The sequence below is a fragment of the Temnothorax curvispinosus genome, unplaced genomic scaffold, assembly GCF_003070985.1.
Source record: "Temnothorax curvispinosus isolate PA1 unplaced genomic scaffold, ASM307098v1 QBEX01003210.1, whole genome shotgun sequence".
NCBI lineage: Eukaryota > Metazoa > Arthropoda > Insecta > Hymenoptera > Formicidae > Temnothorax > Temnothorax curvispinosus.
This window is the reverse complement of record NW_020212990.1, coordinates 83,334-111,327: the sequence shown is the minus strand read 5'-3', so window position 1 is coordinate 111,327 and position 27,994 is coordinate 83,334. Positions and strand designations below refer to the sequence as shown.

At 39.0% G+C, this 27,994-nt stretch overlaps 1 protein-coding gene across 3 annotated transcripts; it reads left to right on the top strand.

The window, feature by feature from the left end:
* On the top strand, positions 1 to 27,963 carry LOC112452314 (baculoviral IAP repeat-containing protein 6). Of its 3 annotated transcripts, none has more exons than XM_025012443.1 (51): positions 1 to 751; positions 1,846 to 2,165; positions 2,663 to 2,907; positions 3,070 to 3,409; positions 3,490 to 5,017; positions 5,144 to 5,318; positions 5,490 to 5,708; positions 5,956 to 6,376; positions 6,477 to 6,624; positions 6,892 to 7,042; positions 7,122 to 7,346; positions 7,430 to 7,684; positions 7,767 to 8,052; positions 8,132 to 8,293; positions 8,656 to 8,958; positions 10,071 to 10,367; positions 10,748 to 10,962; positions 11,064 to 11,220; positions 11,346 to 11,537; positions 11,704 to 11,924; positions 12,127 to 12,374; positions 12,586 to 12,761; positions 12,951 to 13,141; positions 13,253 to 13,397; positions 13,841 to 14,000; positions 14,207 to 14,579; positions 14,921 to 15,047; positions 15,248 to 15,406; positions 15,795 to 15,952; positions 16,054 to 16,264; positions 16,386 to 16,686; positions 16,958 to 17,133; positions 17,296 to 17,494; positions 17,592 to 17,819; positions 17,956 to 18,471; positions 18,751 to 19,021; positions 19,147 to 19,406; positions 19,897 to 20,179; positions 20,437 to 20,816; positions 21,116 to 21,265; positions 21,484 to 21,661; positions 21,903 to 22,048; positions 22,178 to 22,420; positions 22,579 to 22,800; positions 22,955 to 23,179; positions 23,325 to 24,701; positions 25,011 to 25,231; positions 25,747 to 25,986; positions 26,128 to 26,316; positions 26,597 to 26,731; positions 26,833 to 27,963. In XM_025012443.1, the coding sequence occupies exons 1-51, from the start codon at positions 574 to 576 to the stop codon at positions 27,124 to 27,126; spliced, it is 14,220 nt and encodes a 4,739-aa protein (XP_024868211.1). In that variant the 5' UTR covers positions 1 to 573; the 3' UTR covers positions 27,127 to 27,963. The 3 variants fall into 3 exon arrangements, with proteins under 3 accessions (XP_024868211.1, XP_024868210.1, XP_024868212.1); XM_025012442.1 differs by having other exon boundaries at positions 5,956 to 6,385; XM_025012444.1 differs by lacking the exon at positions 8,656 to 8,958 and having other exon boundaries at positions 5,956 to 6,385.
* Positions 27,964 to 27,994: the final 31 nt, after the last annotated feature.

Here is a 27,994-nt window from a genome sequence, read left to right as displayed (position 1 = left end):
ATTTATTTTTTATTGTTTAACGGGAAACAAAGATCGAGAATTAGGAGCGACAAATTATACAATTAGAAATCCAATTAATTGTTGCAAGCAATCACGTCGAGCGCCGATGTTTTAAAATCGAAGTTCGGTCGAAGTCCTTTTCAATTCGCGCCACGTCATATCGTCGATACATCGGAGTAAGAATAAAGCTCGGAGCAGAACTAATTGGAACATCCGCGCGTGACCGGTGCATCTTTTTACGCGTGCTCCTCTTTTTTCCTTTTACACAGCTACGCGGATCTCTGTATAATTATCGCGTCCGGTGTGTAACAGCCATAAAGAATTTATACAGCGTGAATCGTTCCGGGAATCGAATGCTCGATATACAACGCGGCGCGGAATGATCGATCGCCACCCCGGAGGGGGTGGGGGGCAGAAACGATTGGAAACGATAGTCGACCGCGTTCAGAGCGGTCTGCTGACGTTCCACTCAAAGATGGCGTTGACGAGTGCGCCATGTTTCTCGTGATGTCCGAGCGTTGAGAGAGAAGAAAACTTTTTCGGAAAAAGCGTGATCCGCGCGCGAGAGCAAAAATGGCTGATGATGACCCGTGGCTGCTGAAGGAAGACGGCTGTTTGAACGTGGACACCGAGTGCAAGAGCATAATCTATCACGCCAGTCTAAACGTTCTGCTCATCACCACTGGCAGCGCACAAGTATACGTGTTCGATGTCAACTCCGGCGTGATCCTGCAGAGGAGTTCCCTGTCGGGTGAGCATGCGGCTCCACGCCGTCCGGATCGATTCACGCGCGCGGGGGGGAGGAAGGGGTGAGAGAGGTGGTCCCCGCCCGCGGGTCGCCGACGCCGGGAGTCGCCGCCCCGTCCGTCGGCGCCCAACACGTCCGTCGTCCACGTCTCGGCCGTCTCTCTCGCGGCTGTCCGTGTCCGTTTGCGGAATACTGTGCAATAACGCACGGCTCGCTCCCCCAAGGTCGCGCACGTTTCCCGAGTGCGCGCGACGAGGACGCTTCCTCGTCGCGATCCCTCGGCGCGAGGCCGCCGCCTTCGGAGGCGGCACCCCCCCGTTCTTCGCCGTTTTTCATCCCCCGCGCGATCCGCAGGCTGTGACGAGGAGACGATCTCGCGCGCGGCCCGTTCCATTCCGCCCGCGAAATTTTCCCCCGTTCCTTTGTTCTGCGTGGCGCGAAAATAAATTAGTGTGTTTTAAAAAAATGCACGCGGTGCGATTAAAGCAGATAAATCTAATGATTATCGTCTATGATCGCGTGGTATTCCGATAACGTTCTTTGTTATTGTTCTGGGAGAAGAGCCTCTTCTATCTATTTTACAAATTGCCTCGGTCCGTTTCAGTCGGTACCCAGAGATAAGATTTTTTATGAATGATTTCTTCGTTCTTACATGCCTGCATGTAAGGAAGCATTCTTCAGTATGAAAAATAAAAATGTGGAATGTTTCTCAAAATCGAGGCGTTTAAAAAATTGTGACTCATGTTTGTAAAACGACGCTTATAAGATCTGTGCTTAATTATCCTAAGATTATATTAAAGATATAGCAAAATGTTAGTATTTATGGGAAATAAAATATGTATTGTTTATATAAACGTTCAAACAATTTTATGATATAGTATGATAATACAAAAATATTGTAATATTTAATACTAGCAATTTATGCAGTGATTAAAATGAAAGTACACGGTTTTGTGTAATATAATGCTTCTTACAAATTTTTATTAAGATATATAATGTACTAATTTGCAATTTATTGAAATATGTTATTATTGAGAACAAAATGTGAAAAAAATTGTAAGACGCTTATATTTATATCACAATTGCGATTGTTACAGGTAAACCAAATGGGAAGTTGCAAGGGATATACTTATCGGATGGAGTGGACAAAGTGCTGTATACGGACGGACGAGGGATTGGGATACGTAGCGATTACAATGGGGTCTTGCTGTTGGATACAATTTTGCAAACCCCGGTTTCTAAGAGCGAAGATATCGTGAAGCTGGAGCTGTTGCTGTCCGAGGCGACGATACTGCTTCAATGCCTACAGTGTGTGGAGTTGCCAGGTGTAGAACACTTGCTGGAGGTGCTGCAGGAACTATCGAGTAAAATTGTTACGGCACAAGCGAACCAGAAGAAGGGTATCAAAGCTCAAAAAGTAAGTACATGCACAGTTGATAAAATTGATTATTTTATATGTTGGATGTATCTCAATATTATTGTAGTTATCATAGATGTTTGTGACGAGAATTTAAAAGTAAAGAAATTATTTTAAAGATGTGTTTGTTAGAAACCTAAAGTATTTTTTAGTAACTTAATCTTTATAAATATATATAAATTATAATTTTTAGTCAATTGATTTTGAACAAGTTTAATTTTAAAAGAGATTAAATTAAACAGCTGATTACAGAGATATTTAATATTGGTCTAAATTTGTGTTAGGTAATATGATTGTGAGAAATAATTAAAGATATTGCTGTAAATAACTTGATATATATTTTCTGCTGAATAAAAATTAATGCAATTTAATATTATAAATAATGTATGTATGTAAGATACACATTTATTTAGTAAATTTTATATCATATATGTAGCACTAATACGTGTCAGTGTTAAAAGTCCGCATATAAAAATAATGCAAAATTTTAATTACAGTGGAATACGATATGTTTGGAGCTACCGCACGGGTCTTTGAAACTCGTCTGTTCTGGTTTGGTGATGGAATTAAAGAGGCAAAATCGGCATATAGCAGCACTGCCCATTGCCTCCGCGATCAATGAACGACTAAATGGCCTATTGCCTAGTCTTGCGTTGGAAGGTGGTCCCACTGATAGAGCGTTAATGTTTAGCGAAGCAGCACGTCGTAATACTTTTCCAAAATGGCCACACATGAATTACAAGTATGTCATCGTGTCACGAGTGTTTTTGTCAAATCTAGATAGTGACATAATCACTTTTATTCCACAATTTTTTTTAATATTCTTCTATATTCATGTTTAGAGCGATTGATGCAGTTGGACTTACAATACAGCCATAAAATTGTAATTGAACGTATATTTCAGATGGGCTTTACCTGACCAAATGGCGCAGGCTGGTTTCTATCACGAGCCGAATGCTACCGGTGATGATAGAGCGATGTGTTTCACTTGCAACGTGTGCTTGGTATGTTGGGAGCCCACAGACGAGCCATGGTCAGAGCATGAAAGGCATTCGCCCGCGTGTCCCTTCGTTAAGGGTGAATATACGCAGAATGTTCCGTTATCCGTGACCCTCGCAACGGCTCCCGCTCGCGAGGCAGGCGATACGGTGGACGTTATAGGTACTACTAATGTCACAGGCCTCGCGGCTACAGCCTCTTCCAATGGTTTTGTAAATATTTGGAACATAACGAATCAGTTAAAGGTAAGCTACGCGAGAAAAGTAATATAGAGTGATTTATAAAGTAATAATGAAGTAATATAATATATATCATTATTTTGCAGAGAGAAGTATCATTTTATATATCACCCTTGGATCAAGAAATAAACAATAAGGAATCGATACAGTTTTGTGCCGCGAGAAATTTGACGCCTCCATATTTAACGAATCTAGGCTCGGACTCGGATCCACTTTCGGAATACAAACCCTCGTCGTTCTATAAAGTGCAGGTTACCGCGCTTTCGGTGGTGGGATCTCCGGCGACCCTGAAAGAGGAAGCGAAAAGTACTAACTCCACGACTTCGTCGTCCGCGAACATCGAGACGGCAGAGCATAAAATTCGACCGTGCTTAGTGTGCGGGGTCACAGTGACAGTTAATAATCCCTCGCAATTAAGAACTTTAGAGAATGTGTGGGCCGCCTCGAGCGATCTCGCGAGCTCGTCGTCGTTGGTTCGCGCGATGAACAGTGTAAATAGTGCTGCCAGTGATACTCTAGATATAATGAAGGTAGCGGGTGATAGGTACATATCGTCGAGGTTGCATTACTTAGTGCTGTACGACTTTCATCATAAGGCTGCGACGGCGCAACCCATCAAGGAGGACAATTCTAAAGAATCAAAGACTAAGAAGACCCTATCTGGGACAGGAACTAGCGCCAGCTCGAACGGCGGGCGCCAGGAGAGCTTGTACCAGGAGCTCTTTCTCGGTAAAATTTTCTATGAAGTGCCAGTTATCGAAGATGTAGACTCGGACATGGTAGTCGGTCCGCATTACGACGGTATCTTTCCGACCACCACTCTAACTGCCTCGTCCTCCAACGGCATTTACTCGAGTCCCATCGGTATTCCTTTTGGTCCGGCCCCGACGACGTCGACGCCCTATGATCCCAATTTCGCTCCTATCAACGGCTCGACCCACTTCGCATCGACATCCGACTTGACAACGATAAACAAAAAGAGCTTAGATCTTATGAAGATTACCAAGGCGGAACCGGTGGTCGTTAAGACGCTAGCGATAAACGCTCCAGATTCTCTCCGCATTACGTACATAACTACGTCCAAGGACGGGAGATATCTGTACGTCGCGATGTGTCCCGCAGCGGATAACGCTTCCGTCGAATCTTCCTCGTCAAATACCAATCAGATGGACGTTGACGACGAAAGCGATTTCTTCCCGCAGAAAAGTTACATGTACTGGGACCATAACGACAGCCAGTCCGGCAAATTGATAAACGGCGAGATCCACGGTAACGAGAGCAGCGCGAATGCCATGCTGCTCGTGTACGCTCTGGATTTCACCGGCCCGGTAGTGAAAGTGGCGTCGGAACCGCTGGTGAAGCGAGAATTACCTTTGGAGCAGGCGCCGGTAGAGCACGTACTCCTTCCTCTCCAAGAGAAACAAAAGTGCACGTCGTTTTCTACTAATTCTAGTACCAATTCCACTAGTAATTCAGCCATTCAGGAACCCGCCGGACAAGTTGCCCTCGTATGTAAGGACGGTGTGGTCAGATTACTGAACTTGAGTACGCTGAAGACTGTAACGGAGGCGAGATTAGATGGAAAGAAATTCATTTCTGCGACTTATTGCAACAGTAAGTGTCCTTCTTAAAGTGTTTCTAAAAGGGAAGCAAACGAGAGCAACCTGGGAGATTAATCTGAAGTATTTGTGGGGATTGTGTCGGAGAGAACTTGTGTGTTAAGGCTGCTGGCTTTTTCAGGTTTGGAAAGGCTGTGTGTGTGCACGAGCGATGGTACATTGCATTTCTTCATTACGGCGGAGGAAGAGGACTCCGCAGAGGAGAAGGATGATGTGGATGATGTGAATATGGGTAGTGAGGGAAGCTGTACTTGTGAAAATATAGCTCCTAGTACATCAACGTCGTCGATTTGTTAGTAAGTTTCACGCAGCAAACGTTTTGTTTGGGAATTTGGAATAGCCGAACATTTTTAAAGCTGTGTAATAAAGCTGGTTTCTTGCAACACCATTTATAAAACACTGTGCAAAAGCAACATCTTTTATATTTGTTTATTAACTCTTAAATGTTTGTATTTTAAACGTTTCAGCGATGAGCTATTAGCGCACAAGTCGAATTTCTCTTACTGGGACTTAGGGCTGTTGTATGAACTTACACGATTCAGTCGACATTCCCCCGCGTATAGCGCGACCGTCCCTCCATGTTGGAGTGAAATGATGCAAGCTCAGAGACAGAGACGTCATCCGCAGCATCTTCATCAATCGGAAGATCAGCATCATACAAGAACATGGCGGTTGCAAAATGATGCGTAAGACGACATGATTATAAACATTTATATATCTCGAGACATTTTCGAAAAAACCGTCTCATTTTTTAATTGCGGGTTTTTTAAATTATTAAATATCTATTAAAAATTAATAAATTGTAAATCACACACACAAGCGACACACTGCAATTCTCGATAAGAAATTGGACAAAGAATCTTCGGTTGAAAGGAAACATATACACACACACACACAATTATAAAATTATAACATATTTATATGTTATGTTAGGACTACTTGGGATGAACACGTATTCGAGCTTACTTTACCACGGAACGCAGCAGGAAGTATAGGGCACGTTGATGTCCGATTTACCTTGCATGCGTTCTGTCAAGAGTTACCGACTATTCAAGTCACTTTGTTGAAACAAAATATAAAGAGGATCGGTCATCAGAAGATACCAACCACCCCCGTAGACGAGAGAATTGAATTTAACATAGGAGCCGAGCAAAAGAGCGAAAATCCGGTTATCACAGAGGAATATCAACGTCAGCATAACACCGAAATCCTCTGTGGTCCTATCGACTTGCACCGTTGCGTAGACTTGTCTTGCCGTTCGGGATGTGTAACATTGACAAGCCCGAAATTATTTCGCTCGAAAGCTAGAACGTTGCTCGTTCACATCAAAGCTTTAGTGGATCAAAAGGATGGAGTGAGTAATGTATTTATCAATCTTTCATTACGTTCCGTCTTTATACACGATAGAATCGGTGTTTGATTAAAGTATTTCCGTTTCTTTTTCTATTCTCAAGTCTGCGAAATCAAAAACAAATTTAGCAGAAAGTAAACCACCTACTTGTAAAAAGCTGAAGATATTTGAAGTACGTCCGCTTGTACCCCCTAATGCTGGGGAACGATTTGACGAAGGTGCAAATAGCAAGAAGTTAGGATGCTACGTTGGTAAATATGATTTAAGGATTTATTAATCTACTAATAAAATAAATTAAAATGCTAATCTAATTAAAATGAATTTATTATGTACAATATAATATACACATATAAAATGTCTTTATGTAATTTACGAAGAAAACTTTTATACATTTTTTATATTCGTGATAATTTTATTGTCGCTAGATTTTTGACATAATTAATAAGAAAATATGCTGGTTGTTTTGGATTGAAAATTTTGCACATCAAGAAGCTATATGCACCTATTTTTTATTTAAGGTTGCAATTGGATTCACGAGATCTCCATCACCGTGAGATCAGTAAATCCCACCAGCATGCCCGACGAAAGGATGCAGAGATGTGCTATGTTAGAATCTAAAACCTTTGTCGATAATCTTTTGAATGTCGCATGCTTGCAAGTACCTGTCGAGTAAGTAACAAGGATAATAGAAACCTAACGATGTTTGAGCTTGTAGAAAAAGTTAATACCTAAATAAATACGTTTTCAGCTCTCCTGTCGTACAATCTATAGCTCTTGACATTCTAATATGGGTAGCCTCAATAAGATTAACGAGATTGCGCAGTATTCAGAATAGCACGGAGATTAAAGCTCTTCAATTGGAGACGATACGTTCCGTGCAAGGACGATTATCCAGCTTATTACGAACATGCCTCTTGCACGCTGGCAGAAGTATAGCGCACAAATGCGTTAAGTTGATTGTTCTTTGCAGCGGGTGAGCGTTCATTCATAATAATATTGACTTACGATACATTATTTGAAGAATTAATAAACAGAAAAGTTTACTATTCTTTTTAGAGGGTTTTATAACATAGAGGATTCACCGGCTCAAACCTTCGACGAGGCCATGCTCTCTGTATTGGTCAACTTGCTGCCGTCGATAGTGGAAGTTCACTGGGCTGGTTCATTAAGATGGCTCCAATTACTCATTACGAGATTTTTGCCATTAGATAGAAATTACAGTATTGCCCATAAGTGTGTCTCCCTGGTGCAACAGATAGCCGCTGAGATATCTAATAGAGTGAATCCTTACCATTTGTTGCTCGCTACAAGGTTGAGTATTTCTTAATTGTTTCCTTATAATTTCTATATTTTTTACTTGTGTTATAATCTTATTAAACAAATTTTTTTTAAGGTTTGGTCTATATAACACGCCTTTTGAGACGGAACTTTTCGACTTAGAACCACCAATGTTACCAAAGTTTAGTTCAATACCTGTGACATATGCGTCCGTTGTAACCAGCGAGCAAACAGGCCCGTCTGTTGCTTCGTCAAGTGCTGTACACCCGTCTAAGATATCGCAGGATTCCATTGATTTGAGGGACCTACTCACACTGCCTACGCATCCCGCTAGTGAATTTGTAATATCCAGCAAATTAAAGGCATTGTGTGCCAATCATAATATGAAGGGTCTCCTCGAGGTAATGTTATTTATTTAAAAATAAGATAATTTATGTCAACTGTATTCCACATTATTTTAATATTTGAACGTCGATTTAGGTTGAACCTCTTCATTTCACTTGTCACGCTGCCTCCGACGGCACGAAGATGGAGAAAATCGATCCTGGCACGAACACAATTAATATTGGACCCACTCTGTATGATAGTACAGCGACAAGCAACAACGGTGTGCCTGACATTAAAACGATACATCACACATATGTAAGTGTCCCTGCATATCTTAAATCTATTAAGAGTTGCGGTATCATTTTCGAGATAAAGTGATGTGAATTATTTTGTAACGATGATATAAGAGCGAACAAATGAAGCGCCACGATATCATTGATAGCGATAGTATAATATCAGCAGTAGACTCGAGCACAATTGTAAGATTCGTACGATCTGCGAAATAGCGTGCCAAATAAATTCTCAGCGTTCATAGAGTAGGCAAGGCGAATTACGTTTCTTTCGCAATTAACAGTGGCCGTAACGACTGTTCAAAGTCATAAACTTGTAAACGGCGTATATACAGTATAGATGTTAGAGTAGATGAATTTTAATTCAGATAGAAATATTAATTGTAGAACTTGGATGCTGGATCGCTAGGACCACATGTTCAAGCTAAATCAACAGCTACATTAAGCGATCTGCTTAGTATGTATACAGGAAGAGTGCTAAAGAAGCCATCTCCGCAACTATTGCTCACACCTGATGAACAATCAGACTATGATGAAGCTAATGAAATGTCTGGCGATAACCAGACTTGGCATAGCACACAAAATAATATGCCTAGCTCACATATATTAAGTTCCATTGTAAAAGAAAAGTCATGCGTACAAAGTATCAATACCGCTGTAAACAAAGTTGAGGAGGGCAATCCTAAAAAGGTAGATTACATAGACAAAGACACACGCACCACTCTTTTATTTAATTTTTTTATAAATTCTTGTTTCCTGAGTTCAGTGATACACTTTCGTCGTCTTTTCGTCGTTTAATCGCTTTGTTAAATATGCTGATTGTAAAATAGAGACACTCGTTCTATAGAAAATTCTCTGTCTGTCAAGCGCAGCTGAATGATGTTGAGTGCAAGTTGCATGAGTTACATGAAATTTATTGAATTATGTATTTGATGTTAATTATCCTTGCATATACCATTTTTTTATATGCTAGGTTTTTCTCTCATTCTTTTTTTTATTGTAAGTTACTTATTCACAACAAGGAACCAGCTACCAACTTAGTCTTATATTAAACACCATCATTTAGACTTCGTATTTTTTATGTGTACGTGCAGCCGACACAGTTTGTTCTTTATTTTACACATTCGCTTTACTGTTTCGTGCAATTAGGGCTAGTTATTATATCGACTTAATATATCACGTAAAATTTTATTTTACTTTCTATGTACATGCTATTGTATTACACGGAAATCGTGATTAGTATTGCAACAATCCAGACAGACTCGTCTCTCTGTACATACACATCAACAGATCTACAAATGTGTGTATCCAGAAAAATACAAAGTTGTGATTTATGTTCCAATTTGTAATTCAACTGTTTGAGGTGTGTCATAATTAGCGACTTTAACACAATGACAAATTCTATAATTAATAAAAAATTGATTTTTTATTCATTAACGTTTTATTGAACTAACATTCATTTTAAATTAATTGAATTGATATGATTCTGTTATTTATTTGTCATTTTTAGTTTGCGAGAAGACCCATATTTGTTCGCAATTCGAAAATTATGTTGATTAGAAATCCGATAGAGAATGTGTCATTAAGATTATGGTTGCGAGTCATGAGACATTATGTATAGCATAATTCTTTATGTATTTCAGTATGTATCCGAAATGCAATTGCCTTTCCCACAGTAATAATTGCCGCAGTGAATAAAATATTCTGCTTTCTTATATTTTTGGCACATTGCATTTGGGAAGTGTGTAAGCTTAAAAAAATAATTATTTCACTAGGATTAATACATATAATGTATGTTGCAGCGAGAAGACATTACATTCCCATGGGGAAGGTTGCTGTGTTGGCCACCTCAGCAAGCGTTGGTCGTCGAACGGATGCATTCGGGAGCTCGTCGATTCGTTATTTTAGACTTTGGGTCACCTGTACTACTGACCGATCTGATGATACCTTCGTGCAACGATTTGGTATCGCTGTCCATAGACATCTGGACTAAAAGCGAAGAAATAGATGGCACGCGGCTTATCGTCGCTGGTGACATTGGAAGTAAGCCGTTGATTGTCTGTGATCTTCAGCCACCGCCTGTATGTAGATATCTCAAGGTAAAAATGTAACACATTAATAACAATAAATCTTTATTTTAGTTATTCCTTTTCGCTTACGATGTTCATAAACCGCTCTTTGATTTTATTATTTTTATTTTATAAGTCTTTGATATCTCTAAAACATTATTTTAGGCAATTAAAATTGCGATTTTTTTCTCTACAATATTTTTTATTATTTTTTTAAATTTTTATTCTTTATTCATATCAATTTGCGTCTGTCTGCTTGCTTTTTTCTACGCTTTACTTAAAAAACATTAATCGAGTTTTTATTTTTATTTTATTTTATTTAATGATAATGATTCCCTTCTCGGGATACATGGTTCTATTCACAGAGTTTTTATTTATAAATTAATATATATTTTGCACGATTATTATAGATCACTACAATAGGACGCTATGGAATGTCCACAACTACGTGTAAAATACCATTAGGAATGTTTTACGGACATATGGTAGTTTTGCCTGGGGAAGATTACTCGGAAGTAAATGATGCTTCGTCATTTGATGCCGACATTTTTGATTCTTCTTTACAAGCTACCATTGATACACAGTGTAACATATTATCGGCTCTAGCGGAAGATGTACAATGCAGGTATTGTACATAATTAAGATAGAATAAAAGAAATAGTGATAGAAAAATGTATGCGTGTGTGTGTTTTCTGTTAATGCATAGAAATATCTTCTTCCTTTCAGATTTAGTTTAGCTACTGAAAGATTAAAAACTTTGTTGGACCCATTACTGTGTTCGGAAACCCCTAATGTTATGCATATGCAAAATTATCTGTATTACAACAAGATACCTAATGAAAGTAAGGAACAGCCATCGGCGAAGATAATGTCGACGTACCAAGTGAGTTATAATTATGAATGTTGTTCTCAGATAAGAATGACTCAAGTTCATTATTTCAACGAAGAAATCGATACAATCTTGGTTGATATATATATCAGTACGTATATTGATTTATTATGTTGTAGGAATGTACCATGTTCCAACATCAATTAAACATTGTACGAAGTGTCTGGCGACGTCTCGAGTGGTGGAGAGGTTTGCGGAATGTGCCAACAACGTCCTTCGCGAACGCACCTACTGACAAATTACGAGTTCTTGAAGAAACTCTACTTGACATTCTACTGTATACTGTGTACGAAATTGGCCCAGTACCTAGTGTACGTATACATTATAGCAGATTTTAAATGCTCGAAGTTATGTGATAAATTGCCAATATAATAAAATTATTTGCGCTTTTGATATTTGATATTGGCACATAACTGATTTTATTGCTCTATATATGACAAACTTTATGTATGACGTGTCTGTTCTTTTTAAATATAGGTTTACCGACCAACGTCGTTATATGAAGTTTTCACTCCAACAATTTGTGAGAAGTTTTTCCATTCGATATGCGTCGTAACGCCAGCCCCACGTTTGCAACTCCATGCTGCTGCGCTCTTGGCTGGCATGGCAGGACATCAACCATGGTGGGGCAACTTCTTATCCAACACTTTGATAAATCTTTACTCTTCGGCGTCCACTCATATTTTCCCGCAAGATAGGTGAGGTTTGGAATATCTCACTTTGCACTTAACACGCATATGAGACTTGTAAATATCATACATGGTGTAAAAATTAAAAGAAGCAAGTCTGAGAAGAGAATTCAGGAAGATTACTTTTTTTTTGTTTTTATAAAATACATGAATTAATGTTTAAATGTAATTTTATAAAACACATTTTTTTATAACCGAATTTTGCTTTTAGGGTGTTTATTTTATTAACATTCCTCGGACGGAAGTCATTAATAGCCGGGGGAAATAAATCTTCAGTTATTGAAGCTATGGTTCGTACATTGGGTAAATTACTGGCTCCTCTTACCAATACGCCATCCAATTCCAATCGACTGGACGTCACCTTAATCGGCTGGGTATTATTATTTCTTTCGGTATGCTTAGACACTATCGCACCACCGCCCTGTTTTGAGGACAATCACGAGAAAACTAGAGAACAAGGTATTTTATATACGGCGTATTTATGCACAGCATTTTTAAAATGTTTCTTTCACTAATCATTAGCGAATTAAAAAAAAAAATTATAAAGGAAAAGCAATTCTATGTACATATTATAGTGAAAATATTTTAAGCTAAATGCTAATAATTTAGTGCTTTTTATTTATTGTAATTGTGTAACAGAATAATATCTCTATAATGTTTGTTTCGGAAGGTTTATTTTCTCGTTGGGAGTTCATTCAAGGAGAATCAGCTATGCAAAGGAGATATGTCAATGCTAACCGTTCGTCAGCCTCTCGTAGCTACCGCAAAAGATTACAAAAACGGTTATTGCATCATAAACAGCAGCTTCATGAATTAGAACAAGCAAAAAAGTCTGCAGCATCCAAAGTATGTATAACGTCAAAGCGATAATTTTGATAAATTTTCATAAAATGATTGCTAGATTAAAAAATATATACATATATCATATTACTTAGGCTACCAGTATTTTTGCATAGACTTACATATCAGAGTTTATACTTTGAGTTAATTTAATAATATATATAAAAATAATATATGTGTATATGATATATTCAGGGATTAATGACTCTTTCGTCTGACGCCGCTACATTGTACAATAAAGTGGAAGCAACTCTGAAGGTTCAAGAACGTTATTTCAAGAAGACACTGAAGCAACATTCCGCAAAGCATTACAAGGATATTCTCAAGAGAAACGAGTCGCTGCTTCGCAGCCCGTGTTGCAGTCAAGCGCGACAGTCTAATACTAGGTTGGTATAAAACAAGAATTTTAATTCTTTAAAAGTCTGATCTTTAAGACACGTGATGTGATTAAGAAAAATATCTATACACATTTTTTACATATATTTATGTATCTGCAGCAAATCATCGGACGTCATGGATTTGGAAGTGGAGTACAATATGACAAATCTATCTCATCAGAATGTTTTGCCAGTGGCTCGCGGTCTCATTGCGCTCATTTTACATAATTCGGCTAATGTGGATATGTTTCTGTTAGCTTGCAAGGTAAGGTCTATACTAAGGTCTACTTTAAAAACACAAACTATCAACGTGCATGGGTTCTTTTTAGGCTCATACTGTAAGATTTTGTTTAATTAAATTTTACTTTAACTCGATCGAAGTCGAATTTCATTATTTGTCAAGTTTTTTCAAAATTCGCAAAATTGCATTGCTTAAAAAAGAACTTTTTGTGTGAATTTGACAAAGCTCTGTATATTATTTGTCTCTTTCGTAATCGGGTTTTGTAATTTGTAATCTGAAATCTGACATACATTATAAAATGTAACGTGTATTTAAAAAAAAAATTTTACATAGACTAAAATGTGAATCTTCCGATATCTCTTAACAACAATTAATTGTATAGATAAGGCAGTTGGATCTATCTTGTTATATTTACGCGGCTTTGTAATTATACGTCTATAATTACATTTTTGAATTATCGTACATAGGTAGTCGCTAGGCTAGTAGTATCTACACGTCCCGCAATAGGCTTGTGCGAGCTTATGACCGAGGAACAACTCTTGAAATTAATCAGATTGGCAACGGATACATCTGACGCTGCTTGGTCGTCACATGCTGTTTCCTGTCTCCTGATGGACCTGTTAGAAGGTGATTATAATTTATACTTGTTATAGTTCGCCACGAAGAAACTATTATAAATAATTTATAATAATAAAACTTTGTTTACACGACGAACTTTTAAAGCATTAGAAAGTTTACTCTATATTTTTTTTTTATTTTTTTCCCCATATAACAGTAAACCTTAGCGATTTGATTAAAGTATAAAATAAATTAACAAAACTTGATTTGTGCAGGAGGACGATTGTATCCTAGAGCATGTACTTCTACGCACGAAAGTAGTCCATCGGAGGAGATTTTCGACTCTGTTGTGATTCATACGGACGAAAGTCGTGCGGCAGAGGAGGACTCGACCAATGTTGCTAGCACCAGTGCACCTTCCGCTTCTACATTAGGTGAAGGATTCGCCGAAGGAGACGCAGACGAGGAAGTGCAAGTAGTAACTTCGACCACTGCTGGCACGTCAAAATCCAACGGTTATCTGCCGTCCCTTTTGGAATCCGACGATAGCGAATTGGAAGACTTTCTGGACGACATATTGGAGCGTGGCAGAAATATGTTGAAGAAAGACAGCACAGTATCGAAAATTTTAACTTCTGCCATTACTGGGTATCTAGATCTTTTCTCTTTTCTTCCTGGTCTTTAAAAAGAAATAGTTTTTAAATACTAACGATTAATCATAAGCACTAACTTTTTTTGTAACGTTAAATGCTGGCACAGAATGTTCCTAATAGTTATTAAAGCAACATTTTGTTTATTTTATTTGCTACGTTTGTATTTGATATGTACACTAAAATTCATAACAATTTCCACGATAAAACAGTTTCATTTTATAAAAATCTCACACGGAATCTCATCTGTATCTAACAGTGCTTAAGAGTTGATATAACTTATTTTTCACGTCAACTTTATATGGCACATCTGATTAAAAAGTAATGATATATTTTTAGGAGCATCTCTTTAGCGATGGACGCACGCTTGGAGTACGGAGTTGAAATGGGCGTAGAAATATCATTGAGGATACTGTCTACGGTCGGCATGTACAATCTACCTCACAGCATAAATGCGACAATACACGTTAGTTTGTATATTATATTGCTTTTCTTATTTTTTGCATTGTTTTAATAACTAAGATATTACACATTTCTTCAAATGTATGTGTTAGATGTTTTAAAAAATTTTCTTAGTAGAGAAGAGAGAGGAATAATTATTAATACTTGTTAAGAAATAATTATTGTAAAGTTATGCCATTATGCAAATTGAATTTTATATTATAGGTGCCGACAGAAGCAAATCGCTGTTGTCAACAACCGTTTTTGCGTACCGAAACGAGTGATAGAAGTCAGGAAAGCGGATTCTTTTGTGATCCTACTCCTTCTAATCTTTCAATATTAACAAGATGTTTCGAAAAGATGTTCACAGACTTATATCTACGGGTGAGTTATTTATTATTGAAGTAAAATACATTTGCGATATGTTATTAGATCAACGCAAAGGCTTTATCTGACTTCTGTTTTAAACAACGTTACTGATTTGACATTTTTCTTTTTTCTTTAAAGAAATCAAGAACTTATTTATAGATGAAAAAATTATATCAGAATTAAGGCTATTTTTAATTAACATCTCTAAATTATATAATTTCTTCGACTTAATTTGACAAACTAAGTTACATATATTTATATTTCGTACAATTTTTTCTAATTGACGCCGTTTTTAAGAAGCATACACATAATTAGATGGACTTGCTTTTATTCTTAGATCTTTTGTATTAAATTGAATTTTTTTTTATATATAATGCATATATTTTTATCTTATGTTTAACAGAATAATAGTACGAACTTGGAACTCGTTCTCCAACTTTGGTTTGCGCTGAATATGGACGCTGCTACTGAACATTCAAGCTCGCAGTTTGACCCCTCTTTAATACCTTTGATTTCACTCAGTCCAGCAGCCATTTCCAGTCTAATATCTGCACTCTCGTGGTAAATTAATAAATAAGATGCGAATTACGATAATGACAATCTATCCTAAAACATGATACTAATATTTTTAATGCGTAATTAATTTATAAATAAATTTTAAGGCATACTGGGGTTTCGTTACGCGCTTGGTGTCTTGCGTTGCAATGTTTAACTATTGTCTGCAATCAGCCGGTACGAAGATTGGACGGCTTTGCAATAAGTCCTCCTATGGCTAGTTGTATTGTTAAAGAACGCAATACAGGCCCTATGTTGTTGCGCCTACTTTCCGGCAACGGATTAAATATCAATACGATGGATAAGCAATATATTATGGTGAGTATACGTTTTCTTTTTATGATTTATATAATGACTTATATGCCACGCATGTATGAGAATAGAATATGTTTAATTGCATATTTTTTATGTTTTATTTACGATAGTACTTATATTTCAGGCCGGGCCTACAGTTTGCCAAGCATTACACGATTTTCTCATTAGGCTGGAAATGATGTGTGATGTTATTACGACGGATAGCTGTTTAGGTAACTCCCTGAAGGATTTTCTGCTACAAGTGATATATCAACTTGTGCAACCAAGTGGGCCTCTCATTTTAAGAAAGGGGCCTTTAGATGCGCAGTGCAAACTAATAACATCTGTAGTTAATTTGAATTATGTCAATACCGACTTGGGCATCGCTATGAGCATATCTGAATGCGTTGGTGTGTTGGTTTCGACATATGTCAAAGGATCTGAAGGTAAAATTTTTTCTTTATCAAATATTTCCACAAATAATATTAATAATAAAAAGCGAAAAAGTTATAGTGAAAGAAGGAACTGAGCAGTTAATTGTTAACAAGGCTATTTTTTGAAATAGATTTTATATTGATTTTGAGAAATCACTTTTTATTTCTGATATACTGTTCCAAAAATTAGACATTGATTGTAAATGATTTATCTCATTGTCAGTTGTTTTTGTCCTTGCAAGAAGATCTCAAGAGTCTCAATGCGCAAATGTTGTTCTTACAGTTGGCGCACAATGTGGAGGTGCGGTTGATTCGGCTAACCAATCTGGTAGTTTCGGTGGTCTGTTCGCTTGCGTGCTTGGAGGCGATGCGAGACAATGTCGCCCTGCATCGTGGGACACTTTAATCGTGGCTCTCATCAAATTAGTGTGCACTCTCATTCAGACTCCATTACCAAATGTACGTATTTTGTACCGTATACTCAAGAATTATTAAAGAAATTTGTTTGCATTAGTTTACTTTTTATAACATATAAAATAATTGCATTTTATATTTTAATTTATTTGTGAATACTTTTTGTTCTATGCATTCTAGTGTACTTCATTTGCAAACGTTTTACAGACTCGCCAAGATCATTCAGAGGAATCGGCGGAAATGGAATTATCCGAGACGACTTGGGGTTCTAAGAGCAATGTAACCGATTCTCAGAACGCGAATACTTGGCAAACGGACGAGAGTAAAGCAGCGGAGCAACGAAACTCTTTTCATCTCCAACAACCTAAACCTAGCAAATCTTCCGTGCCTTGCCTCGCTGATACTGGTAACTACTAATATATATATATAAGTATATAAAAGATAACGTGTTTACTGTTCCACAAGTACGTCAAGTTTTATTAATTATATTCTTTGTTTTTAAGTTCTACAGCACGAGCCAACTATGATGCGTTTACTAGGTGCTCTTGGTCATAGCACGGGATCTTCGCTAGCTATGCTCTTAGGCGAAAGTACGAGTGCGGCATCGACTACCGAACTCGGCGATCCGGCTTCGATACCGGATGCGACGTTCCAGCTCTTAACGACTCTTACAAAAAAGGCTAGCGATTCAACCCTAGTTCTCAAGCCGCTACTCCGCTATCTCTCCTCGTGTAAGAATTTATACATTATAGAATCGGAAGACGCATTATTTTCCGTTATTTAATTCTGCGCGAAAAAAATATAGCACGAAATCTTTTTAATACAAAGTCTTGTCGAGAAAATAAAACGTCGCACGATTACTTGCAGCATGCGGGGAAACCGAGTTGGGAGTTATGCAGCTGTCCGAACCACTTCTTTGGTACATCCTAAGGGTATTGGACAACGCCTCGTCGTTATCTATTTTTACCGCGATGGGCGGCGTAAAAGTGCTTTGCGAGAATCTCGTGAGGTCGAGTAACAGTGGTACCGCCGGCGCTTCCACCTCATCGGGGGTGATCGCTCTTGTCATGGAACATCTGTCGAACGCGCCAAACGTGATGCAGATGATGGCGAGCAGCAGTAAGAAAGGTGTCAGCTCGTTGGAAACTCACGACGACGGTTTACTGAATTTTGCGCCTCTCGGCTCGATATCCTGGTTAAACCCGACCGCGCAGCCGGCGGACGTTCTCATACAAAACGCAACTCCCCACAAACGCGCGAGAACACCGGCATGGTCGTATCACTTTTATCCCGACGAGGCGTGGGTCGACCTCACCATCACTTTACCGTGCGCTATCCTGCTTAGGAAAGTGGAGCTACAACCACATCTCACGGCGTTGTCCAGTAAGTTTATAATCCTTCAATTTTTATGAAGATAATGACGAAATCTTCGAGGTTTTATGATTAGCGTCTTTTTCTAGCAATACATAGGGTATTCTTCATTAAACGCATTTCTTTTAAACTGCAGATTCTTTCGCTAAAATAAAAAATTTTTGTAAAAGAGTAACTGATTTAAGATTCACCAAAGAATTCGCGGTTCAAGAGAAGTGCGATTGGTGAGAAAGACAAACCCTGTAATTAAACAGAAAACTTTTTTTTTACACGCGCATATTTGTTTGACAGCATGTCCATCGGCTGTGGCGCTTGAAGTTTCGAGGGAAAGCAACGGTCCATTGACGCCAGTTTGTCCGCCGATGCCGACGGCGGGCTTGACGTATATACGCGTTACTTTAGCACAACCGGAAGTCGCGACTTCCGTATTGGTGCGCCTGTACAAACCACGGGACTCGACAAACATAAATCTCAGTCAAATAAGATTGCTGGGTACCACCGCATTCGGCGAAATTAAAACGAATCCGGACACGATAGACGAGGAACAACTAACGAAGACTAGGTAACGTCATTTTCTCTCTTGTCCGAAAAGTGAGGCCATTGGCTCCGTTAATCTTTAACCGTGGGTTAAAGATTTATCACGGCTATGAGAATTCAAAGAATTTATTTCTGATAACGTTTATGTAGCTTGGGTTGGCTGCGATTACTGCATCAGTGCTTATCGGTAAGCACGCTGAACAGTAATCTGGCCATCGAGGTGCTTAATTCCGCGGCTTCGGTCGAAGGCCTCGTCGAGGCATGCTGCAACCTCCTGTTACTCCCAGCACCGTCTCTCTTTACTCCCAACCTGGAGAGGGTTCTATTACAACTTGGCTTACACTCTCGAGAGCTTGGACTTCGTCTCATTGGTCTTTTACTCAACAACAGGTCCACCCCTTTCTTTCAAGGTATCGCTTTGTTCTCTGTTTTCTGCAAACGAAATCAGCAATGGCCTTAAATATAGATAAATTAAGCGACCGTCTTGAGCCTCGTACTTTGAAAAGGCTCTTGCATTCCAAATTATTTAGTTAGACTCTTCACGCAAGTACAACATGTTACGAACGAGGAAAAGATAATTTCTTTTTATTTATATCTTTGTTATTTACGAGATGTGTAAATTATGACATATAAATTAGGGAATATGTAATATTTTAAATATCTGTAAGTAAAATTGATAATATTTGCTAGTTTATTCAGTGTTTTCTGCAAAGTAGCTTACATTATTTTAAAATCTTATAATAAATATTAATTTTTGGTTGGTATTGATATTAACGAAAATGTTTTATTTACGAATATTAAAGCTGTTTCTGAATAAAATATTTTATATAGTAATCTCTTATTTTTTAAACTTATTATGCTGTGATAATATGCTATGATAACTGTGTTGATACTTGACAGGGGCTGTGACTTCCCAGGAAACGTCTATCGTACAATTGGTCGTTGAATTGCTTCAGCAATTGTGTTCCATTCGAGACTTTAGCACGGAAGCTCGCATGAAAGCCGTTCTTACGTGGTTGCAAATATCGGCCACGAATGGAATATCTCAGACAAACAGTAATCCCAATTCAGTGAATCCACCAGCGGTATACATTCACTGTGTGTCTTCTATCATTTGGAAGGCTCATCAACAGCAGAATCACAACTACGATCTGCAAGTCTTGCTGACGGACGAACTGTTCTAGTAAGATTATTTAGTTTTTGCATATTCTGCTTTAATATTTCAAACCTTTTTATTCAAGCACATACATAAGTCAATTTATTCTATTGTATAAAAATATTTTGGATATCTTCAAACTTTTTTTTACATGGTAAAGAATTCTAATATTATAAACATATATGAGATAATTTTAAACTTCAAGTCTAATTTTCTCATAAAGCTATTTAACATTTATTGCGTTCGACTCTTCAATTAATCTTAACAATTTTTTTGTTGAACAGCTCATTGTACAAATGGACTCTAACTCTTGGAAACAATTCAGCCTTGAAGCAAGCGATCGACTCTGTCCTGTGCGCTTTCTGCTACGTGAGACCATCATTGTTGATTTTGCTTTTGGAATGGGTACAAATCTTAGTACCAAATATCGCGGTAAATTCGACTGCGTCTGTATCCGACGATTGCAAGGAAAGCGAGGAACAGACGGATGATAAGAAGAGCGATGCAGAGGGATGGTACTGTCAGTTTGTCTTGCTGAAGCACAAATGGCTACATTTGACGGAGGGACAATTGCTGACTGTCGCTGCAGCGGCACGTTCGCCACCCGGTACTCAGCAATTGATCGATTCTGGTCTTCCTGGGTTACTGACAGGATCGATTACAGGTTGAACTTTTCTTTCTACATTAAATATAAAAGCTTTTTTTTAGATAATCTATAATTTGTGGCAAGAAAATTTTCTAAGTATAATTTCATATGTAATATACATTTTATTAAGTATATCATTTTTACTGATACATACATCTCATTAAACTTCTAAAAATTTGATTAAAAATGTGCTTAACATGCGTTAACAAAAAAAATTTAGATCGTGCTTCGAATTATAGATTGTGCTAAAATATTTCTAAATGGATTTCAAGCAGATTTGTTAAGGATTTATTAACGATAATGATTTATGCATTTAGATTTTTGTAACCTGGAGAAATCCAAGCAGCTACAGCGAGACAGTAAAATGGCATCGGGTGACAGCAATGAAACTAATGTGCCTGAAGATGTCAACTCGACGGACAGCGATAAAGCGGCAGGTTCTAGTTCCGGATCGAACAATTATTCTGGTAAATATCTTGGAAGCTTATTTCTAAACCTATACGTTTAAAAATGGGAATTATAAAGTTACATAACGTTGATTTTCTTGAAAGTATATACAATTACAAAAAAATTCAAAAATTTTTATGCCCCTGAACAGTAATATTAAAGATTAGACAGAGTTTAAAAATAAGCTCATTATTTATGCACAGAACATGTTATACTGATATGCAATATTTTTTTTCAGGAGGATTATGCATGACAAAACCAGAGAGTATAGCAGTAGTGATAGAATTCCTAACGCTCGTATGTGCGGAAGGCAAAATGCGTGATTGGCTTGGTGAAGAAGGTCGCGGTTTCTGGTTGCCGCTTTTGTCGCTTCTTAGTAATCGTCCTGTCGAAAGCCCATCCGCGTCTGCGTCGAGGTATGTACGTTTAAGTGACCTTTAGATAATACGTCACGGGAGATACGTGCAAAGACCGCGACTATACTATTATGTTGTCATCATCGTTAATAATGCCATAGTCCGAGTCGAGCCTTAATCTTTTGAAGAAAACCCCTCCTATGTAGACTTTGGCTTCTTTTTAGTTTTGTTTAAATTGTAATTTTTTTAAATAAAACGGTATATACACGTAGACTTTATTATTTATTATGACATATTGCAGTTGTTCGAAGACAAGCGCGTCGTATGCATTACTGGAAAGCGCTATGATTAAGTTCTTATCAAGATGTTGTTGGTGTCATCTGGATAATCAAAAATTACTGGCAAAGCTTCTCATCGATATTATTTCCCAACAACGAACTACTTCAAGTAAGTGTACTATGGTATCCAAATATCGTTTATATAATTCCAAGTTTTCCTAAGTATAATAACAAATTAATTAATTGAGTGAAATCGGTGTGCCTTCATTTGAATAATATATTATTATAATTACAATAGATGTGCGATATCTCCACGGGATTTCTGGATTTACGCGAAGATTAATTCTGCAATTGCTCTTGGAAGGAGAAAAGGTGTTGGTTTCTGTAACGTCGGAAGCCCCGATGAAAGTTTCAGCAACCGCGACGAATCATAGCATGCCATCCATGCCGTCACATCCTGCTTATCCCCTCGGTCACTATCATCAATTATTATATATGTCAACGCAATCAACGGTGGCAGATATATTACAGCAAGTGTCAGGTATGTCCACACACAAGCACAGTTGTGTATTAGGCAAGATTAAAGATAATAATTGATAAAGGCAAAAATGAGTAGAAAATAAACAAGTATTGGAAAAGATTTACTGATATATTTTTGACACTACGAAAATGCACTTAAACAAAATTTTGATTTTTAAGGGACGTGGCTTCTATTGTTACTTCCAAATACGTATAAGGGTAACGAAGCAAGTTCCAACGGGAACAACCGTTCTCGTGAATTCTGGGAATCGGGAATGGCGTTAGTGGTAGATACGCTCAGTGTTGCCGCTGGAAACACAGCGAAAGACAAGCGGGCTAAAGAAGCATCGAATAGATCGCAAGCTCGTGGTCCTATAATCAGAAAAACGCGTTTAAATTCTGGTACGTTTTAAAAATTGGGGATACTAATGTATATATGTTTACATATTACTAATGCAATAAATGAGAGAACATCTACTCTATTGAGTATAAGATCTATTTCTAATTCTATTGAGAAATTATTGACAGGACTATATATTTTTGTATTATTTGACAGATGGAAACTTGACGCCAGTAGCGAGCAAAGCCTCGTCTAATGCACAAGCAAACCCAGCCAACACAACAAACCAACAGTATCTAACACATTCGTCTCGTCCTAATACTCCTCTACCGCCTCAGCTTACAATCGCGCAACTCTTGGCGATCGCCGAGGATAGCGGTGTTTCGTTGTCCGAACCGTGCTTACATCTCATCTTACGTCAACGTAATAAGGACTCCAAAGGTATCAAATTTCTTTCTACTCATCTTGTCGGCAATGTATGGACAAAACTGTTCGTACGGTCTCATTGTCAGTATCGATTGTTTGAAGTTGAAAGAATACGAATATCTTCGTGAGTCACTATACGAGTTCGCGCATTTGCTTGCAGAAGACGTGGTGCAGCCGATCGACAACGGACTGTTGAACTATAGAAGCATAGAGAGTTCGTTAGGCGTCTTCAGCGACGGCGGTGGATTGGCGGTGCTAGCGCGGCATTTGCCACTGGTGTATCCGGATCCCGGCAGGCCGTCGTTCTTCGTCGAAAAGTCACCGTCGCCGGAGCAGACCGACGCTGACTGGGTAAAATTGGAGACCAACGACGACATTTACGAGGCCTTGGAGGAGGGTACGAGAACAAATTGTCCACCGAAGACGTCGGTTCCTGCTCCGTACGTGCCACCACATTCTCTCGCGGCTTTCGGCCTATTTCTGAGACTACCGGGTTACGCCGAGGTCCTACTGAGAGATAAGAAACGGGCACAATGTCTGCTGCGGCTCGCCCTCGGAGTTTCCGACGACGGCGAAGGCGGCGAGGTGCTGACTTCGCCGTTGGCTGCCTCATTGCCGACCTTGCCGTTCCAAGTACTGAAGCAGCTACTGGACGCCACGCCACCGACCACCGACGACGGGCTGCTTCTACGAGGTACGACCATAGAAGTGGGCGCTATGCTGCTGTTGTTGAACTGCCTGGCGATATTCACGCACCAAACGGGACAGAACGACGGTTCGGCCGAGCATAAGACTGGCCAGAGCGGCAGCGGGGTCGGTGGTGGTAGCAGCGCAGGGCGCAGCGATGACAATTCACACCTGTACTGGGCGAAGGGTACCGGCTTCGGTACCGGGTCGACACAGCAGTCGTGGAATGTCGAGCAGGCGTTGCTACGTCAACGATGCGAGGACGAGCATGTGACGGTGCTGCTACAGGTTCTCGCCAGTTATATCGGCACATCGGGAGGCGGACAGCCGCAGCAAGAGCTACCAGCTACGTTCCCCGATTTACTGGCGCGTTCTTGCCTACTGCCGGCGTTATCATCGTACCTGCGGAACGATTCCGTTCTAGATATGGCCAGGCATATACCTCTGTACCGCGCGGTCTTACAATTGCTTCGTGCGATGGCTCTCTCCAGTCAATTAGCACCGCTTTTGTTACCGCGCGGCGGTAGATCCGGAGAACCGTCCGTTGTGTCCCTCTTGTCGAGCATGAAAGTGTGCGTGGACACGTATGTGAACAAGATAAATCGCACGAGGGGCAATAAAACGAACATGAAAGTGGTGTCCAAATATCCCGACGATACCGAGCAAGACGAAGGCTTGGCCACGTTGATCCCCGATATACAGGAAAGCGCGACTATAGTGCAAAACGCCACGTGCCGGTTATCCGGTGTCGGCGAAGAATTACCCGGATCAAGCCCAACGGCGCCGGAATTACCGTTGCGCTCAAGCCTGGAGCACCGGTACTTGGAAGTAATGAAAAACTTACAATTCGGTAAGTTCTACTCAGGATAAAACTCGCTTGTTCAAAATTTGTTAAAGCTCTTCATTTTGAATTAAGAATTAAATATTCCTACATAAAAGAATGTTATATCTTTGATTTTAATATTTTGTACAGTATGTTAAATATTTATTCATTAAAGAAGTTTTTATGCGATTATAATTTGAACGAGAGCACAGGACTTATCCATAATTATACAAAAAAAATTTCATAGAATTGTCAAAATGTCTGAAAGATTATAGAGTTAATAATACTTGTATAGTAAATGAATACCGATAATTAATATTTATATTGGCACCGCAGATACCTACGAAATGATTACCGAGAACACAGACGGCGGAGGCTATAAATTTACTGTTTCGTATCACTTTGAGTCGAATATGAGGGCTGCCGGCGAGAGAAGTCATCCGACACGAGTGAAAAGATTAGCCCAAGAAGCCGTCACGCTCTCGACAGCGTTGCCTCTGTCTTACAGTAGTAGCGTGTTTGTGAGATGCGATGCGGATAGATTGGATATCATGAAGGTATATTGTCTTTTCCATGAAACTCGACTTAAAATCCTGTTGCCTCGTTCGGCTCTACCCGTCGACTTTCATTTTTAACATGTCATAACTCTCGGTGGATATGACTTTAAATATTACACAGAAGAATTGGACGGAAGAGCAGGATTAATTAGTCATCTAACAGCTGTTTGATCCTTAAACACTGGGATGCATTTTGTAACGTAAAGCAGAAGAGCATTTCAATTATTATTATATCAAGCATCAAAGGCGCTATGTACATTTCCACTTATTGAAATTATAACACAAAGAAATCCTGAAGATGGTCTTGTACAAAATATATTTTATTAATTAGCGATAATAAATTATAACAGAGTAACAAAATACAATTTTTTGCTGTTGGAATTTCAATAACGTACGCGAGAAAGAATATCTTGTTTTTATTTCAACATTGTTCCAGTGCTTAAAGATAAGCTTAAAGCGAATTAAGTATCTCGCATGTGCGCCGCAATGTAACACGATATATACAATTGTTGAAGGTACTCATAACGGGGCCAGCAGAAACGCCGTACGCAAACGGCTGTTTTGAGTTTGATGTGTACTTTCCTCCCGATTATCCTAACAGCCCGATGTTAATAAACCTAGAGACAACCGGCCGACACACCGTGCGCTTCAATCCGAATTTATATAATGACGGAAAGGTCTGTCTCAGTGTACTGAACACTTGGCACGGTCGACCTGAGGAGAAATGGAATGCGCACACGAGTAGCTTCCTTCAGGTAAGCTTCAGAAGTCAGGATCTGGCGAAATTCTTCTGTTAAAAATTGATTTGTCTAGTGATCGAGGCAATATTGCGCTTATTAATAGAGTAGGAGAAAGACGTTAATCACAGTGTCATATTGTAACTTTGTTGGGAACAGGTTTTAGTATCGATACAGTCGCTAATCTTAGTGTCTGAACCTTATTTCAACGAGCCTGGATACGAACGGTCACGGGGTACGTCAAGCGGTGCTCAATCTAGTCAAGAGTACAATGCGAATATTTGTCAGGCTACCGCCAAGTGGGCGATGCTCGATCAAATACGCAATCCTTGCCCATGCTTCAAAGAGGTACGTTAAACAGTTGGTCTCAGAATGAGCGAGATTACATATCTTTTTCCAACAAACAGTCTGCGCATTTATTCCAATATGCATACATAAAAATATACAAAAAAAATCAGGTGATAATAATTGCTACGTTAAATTAAAATATAATTAAATTATTATCGTGTTTTTAATGCGATAGAATTATTGTATTAAAAGCTACGAAGTAAAGATGTCTCAGCGATTAAATATGATCTTAGAACACGTTGTTCTCGCGAGTAAGAAAGCTTCGATTATTTTTCAACAGGTTATACACACCCACTTTTGGATAAAGAGGCACGAGATCGTTGCACAACTGGAGGGATGGATAAGAGATATGGAAATGCATGGATCGGATCGTAGATCAGGCCGTACAATTTCCCTTAATGCGTTGTCTTTGAGGGTAAGTGTTATTTTTGAAAAAATAATGGGTGATTCAAGATTTTCCATTTGTACAGTTACAGTTACAGTTTTACCGCGTGCTTCTCTCTTGTACGTTCACAGAGACATTATAGACTATTGAGGGAAGAACTGAATAAACTGCCAACGCCCAAAGGATTGGAGGACTTGGCCGAACCACTCGCGTCGCCAGGCTCGCCTATCGAACTGTCAGGGACCCCAGGCACAACACCGAGCACGCCGTCGACGGTTACGGCATCCGCGACCGCCGCAGTGGCCGCTCCTATCACCACTAACACTATGGTTCCAATCAGCAATAGCAGTACGAGTAGCCACGTGCACCACGACATCGATACGGACGTCGAAATGGAGAAGATGGTTTCGAAAATGTGTGAATAGCTAAAGGATGTTAATAGACATTGTTGGACATTTTGAAAAGAGTCTATTGTTTGTGTTACGAGATGAACAAATGGACATTGAACATGAACAGATGACACAACGGACTGAAATCAAGTGCACAGATCCTATCCTGTCCAGCGGCCGAATTACCGACGTTTAGGGAAGAAAGCAGTAATGACTTTCGGCCGAATACATAATAACGCTGACGATAATTATTACAATGATGATGATGATAAAATGTAGGTAGAAAAATATAAGGTGTGGTAGAGCGAGAAATCTGAGTAAGAATTTACAATAGGGAGAAAGTGTGAAAGAAAGAAAGAAAGAGAGAGAGAGAGAGAGAGAGGAGACAGGGAGCGAGCGAGCGAATGAACATGCATGGGTGAGAATAAACGAGAGAGAGTGAAAGGGAGAAAGGGAGAACGAACAGATAGAGGCAAAGAATAAATAGCGCGAATGTAACAAACTCGTGCGTAGTAGATACTTTTTATAGCCGCTGCTATAGTACGTGTACGCTGCATTCTACTACTTCGTACTACCATAAGTACCACAACTGTTATTCGATATTTATTATACATGTTCCTCGTTTATGTAGCGTAACTCTGAATTAGCTGCACTTTCATGCGAATCTTGGAACATTACGTTTTACCGTCCTCTCCTTGTCGCTCGTGTCTTCCGAGAACGACGCGGTCGCACTCCGCTGTCAATGCCCGTATAGGTGTACATTCTTTTTTTAACGACGTTTTACTTGATCAATAATTGTAGCGCTTGTTTCTTTTTTATATATACATACATACATATATATGCATGTGTGTGTACATATATATATTTACTAAGTATGTATGTATATATATATATATATATATAT

Bases quoted from the DNA above. Each gene is read 5' to 3' on its own strand.
- LOC112452314 (XM_025012442.1), top strand. From the start codon at position 574: ATGGCTGATGATGACCCGTGGCTGCTGAAGGAAGACGGCTGTTTGAAC. The intron at 15,953-16,053 runs GTAAATTAATAA...ATAAATTTTAAG, and splicing joins CTAATATCTGCACTCTCGTG to GCATACTGGGGTTTCGTTAC. The intron at 25,232-25,746 runs GTATATTGTCTT...CAATTGTTGAAG, and splicing joins ATAGATTGGATATCATGAAG to GTACTCATAACGGGGCCAGC.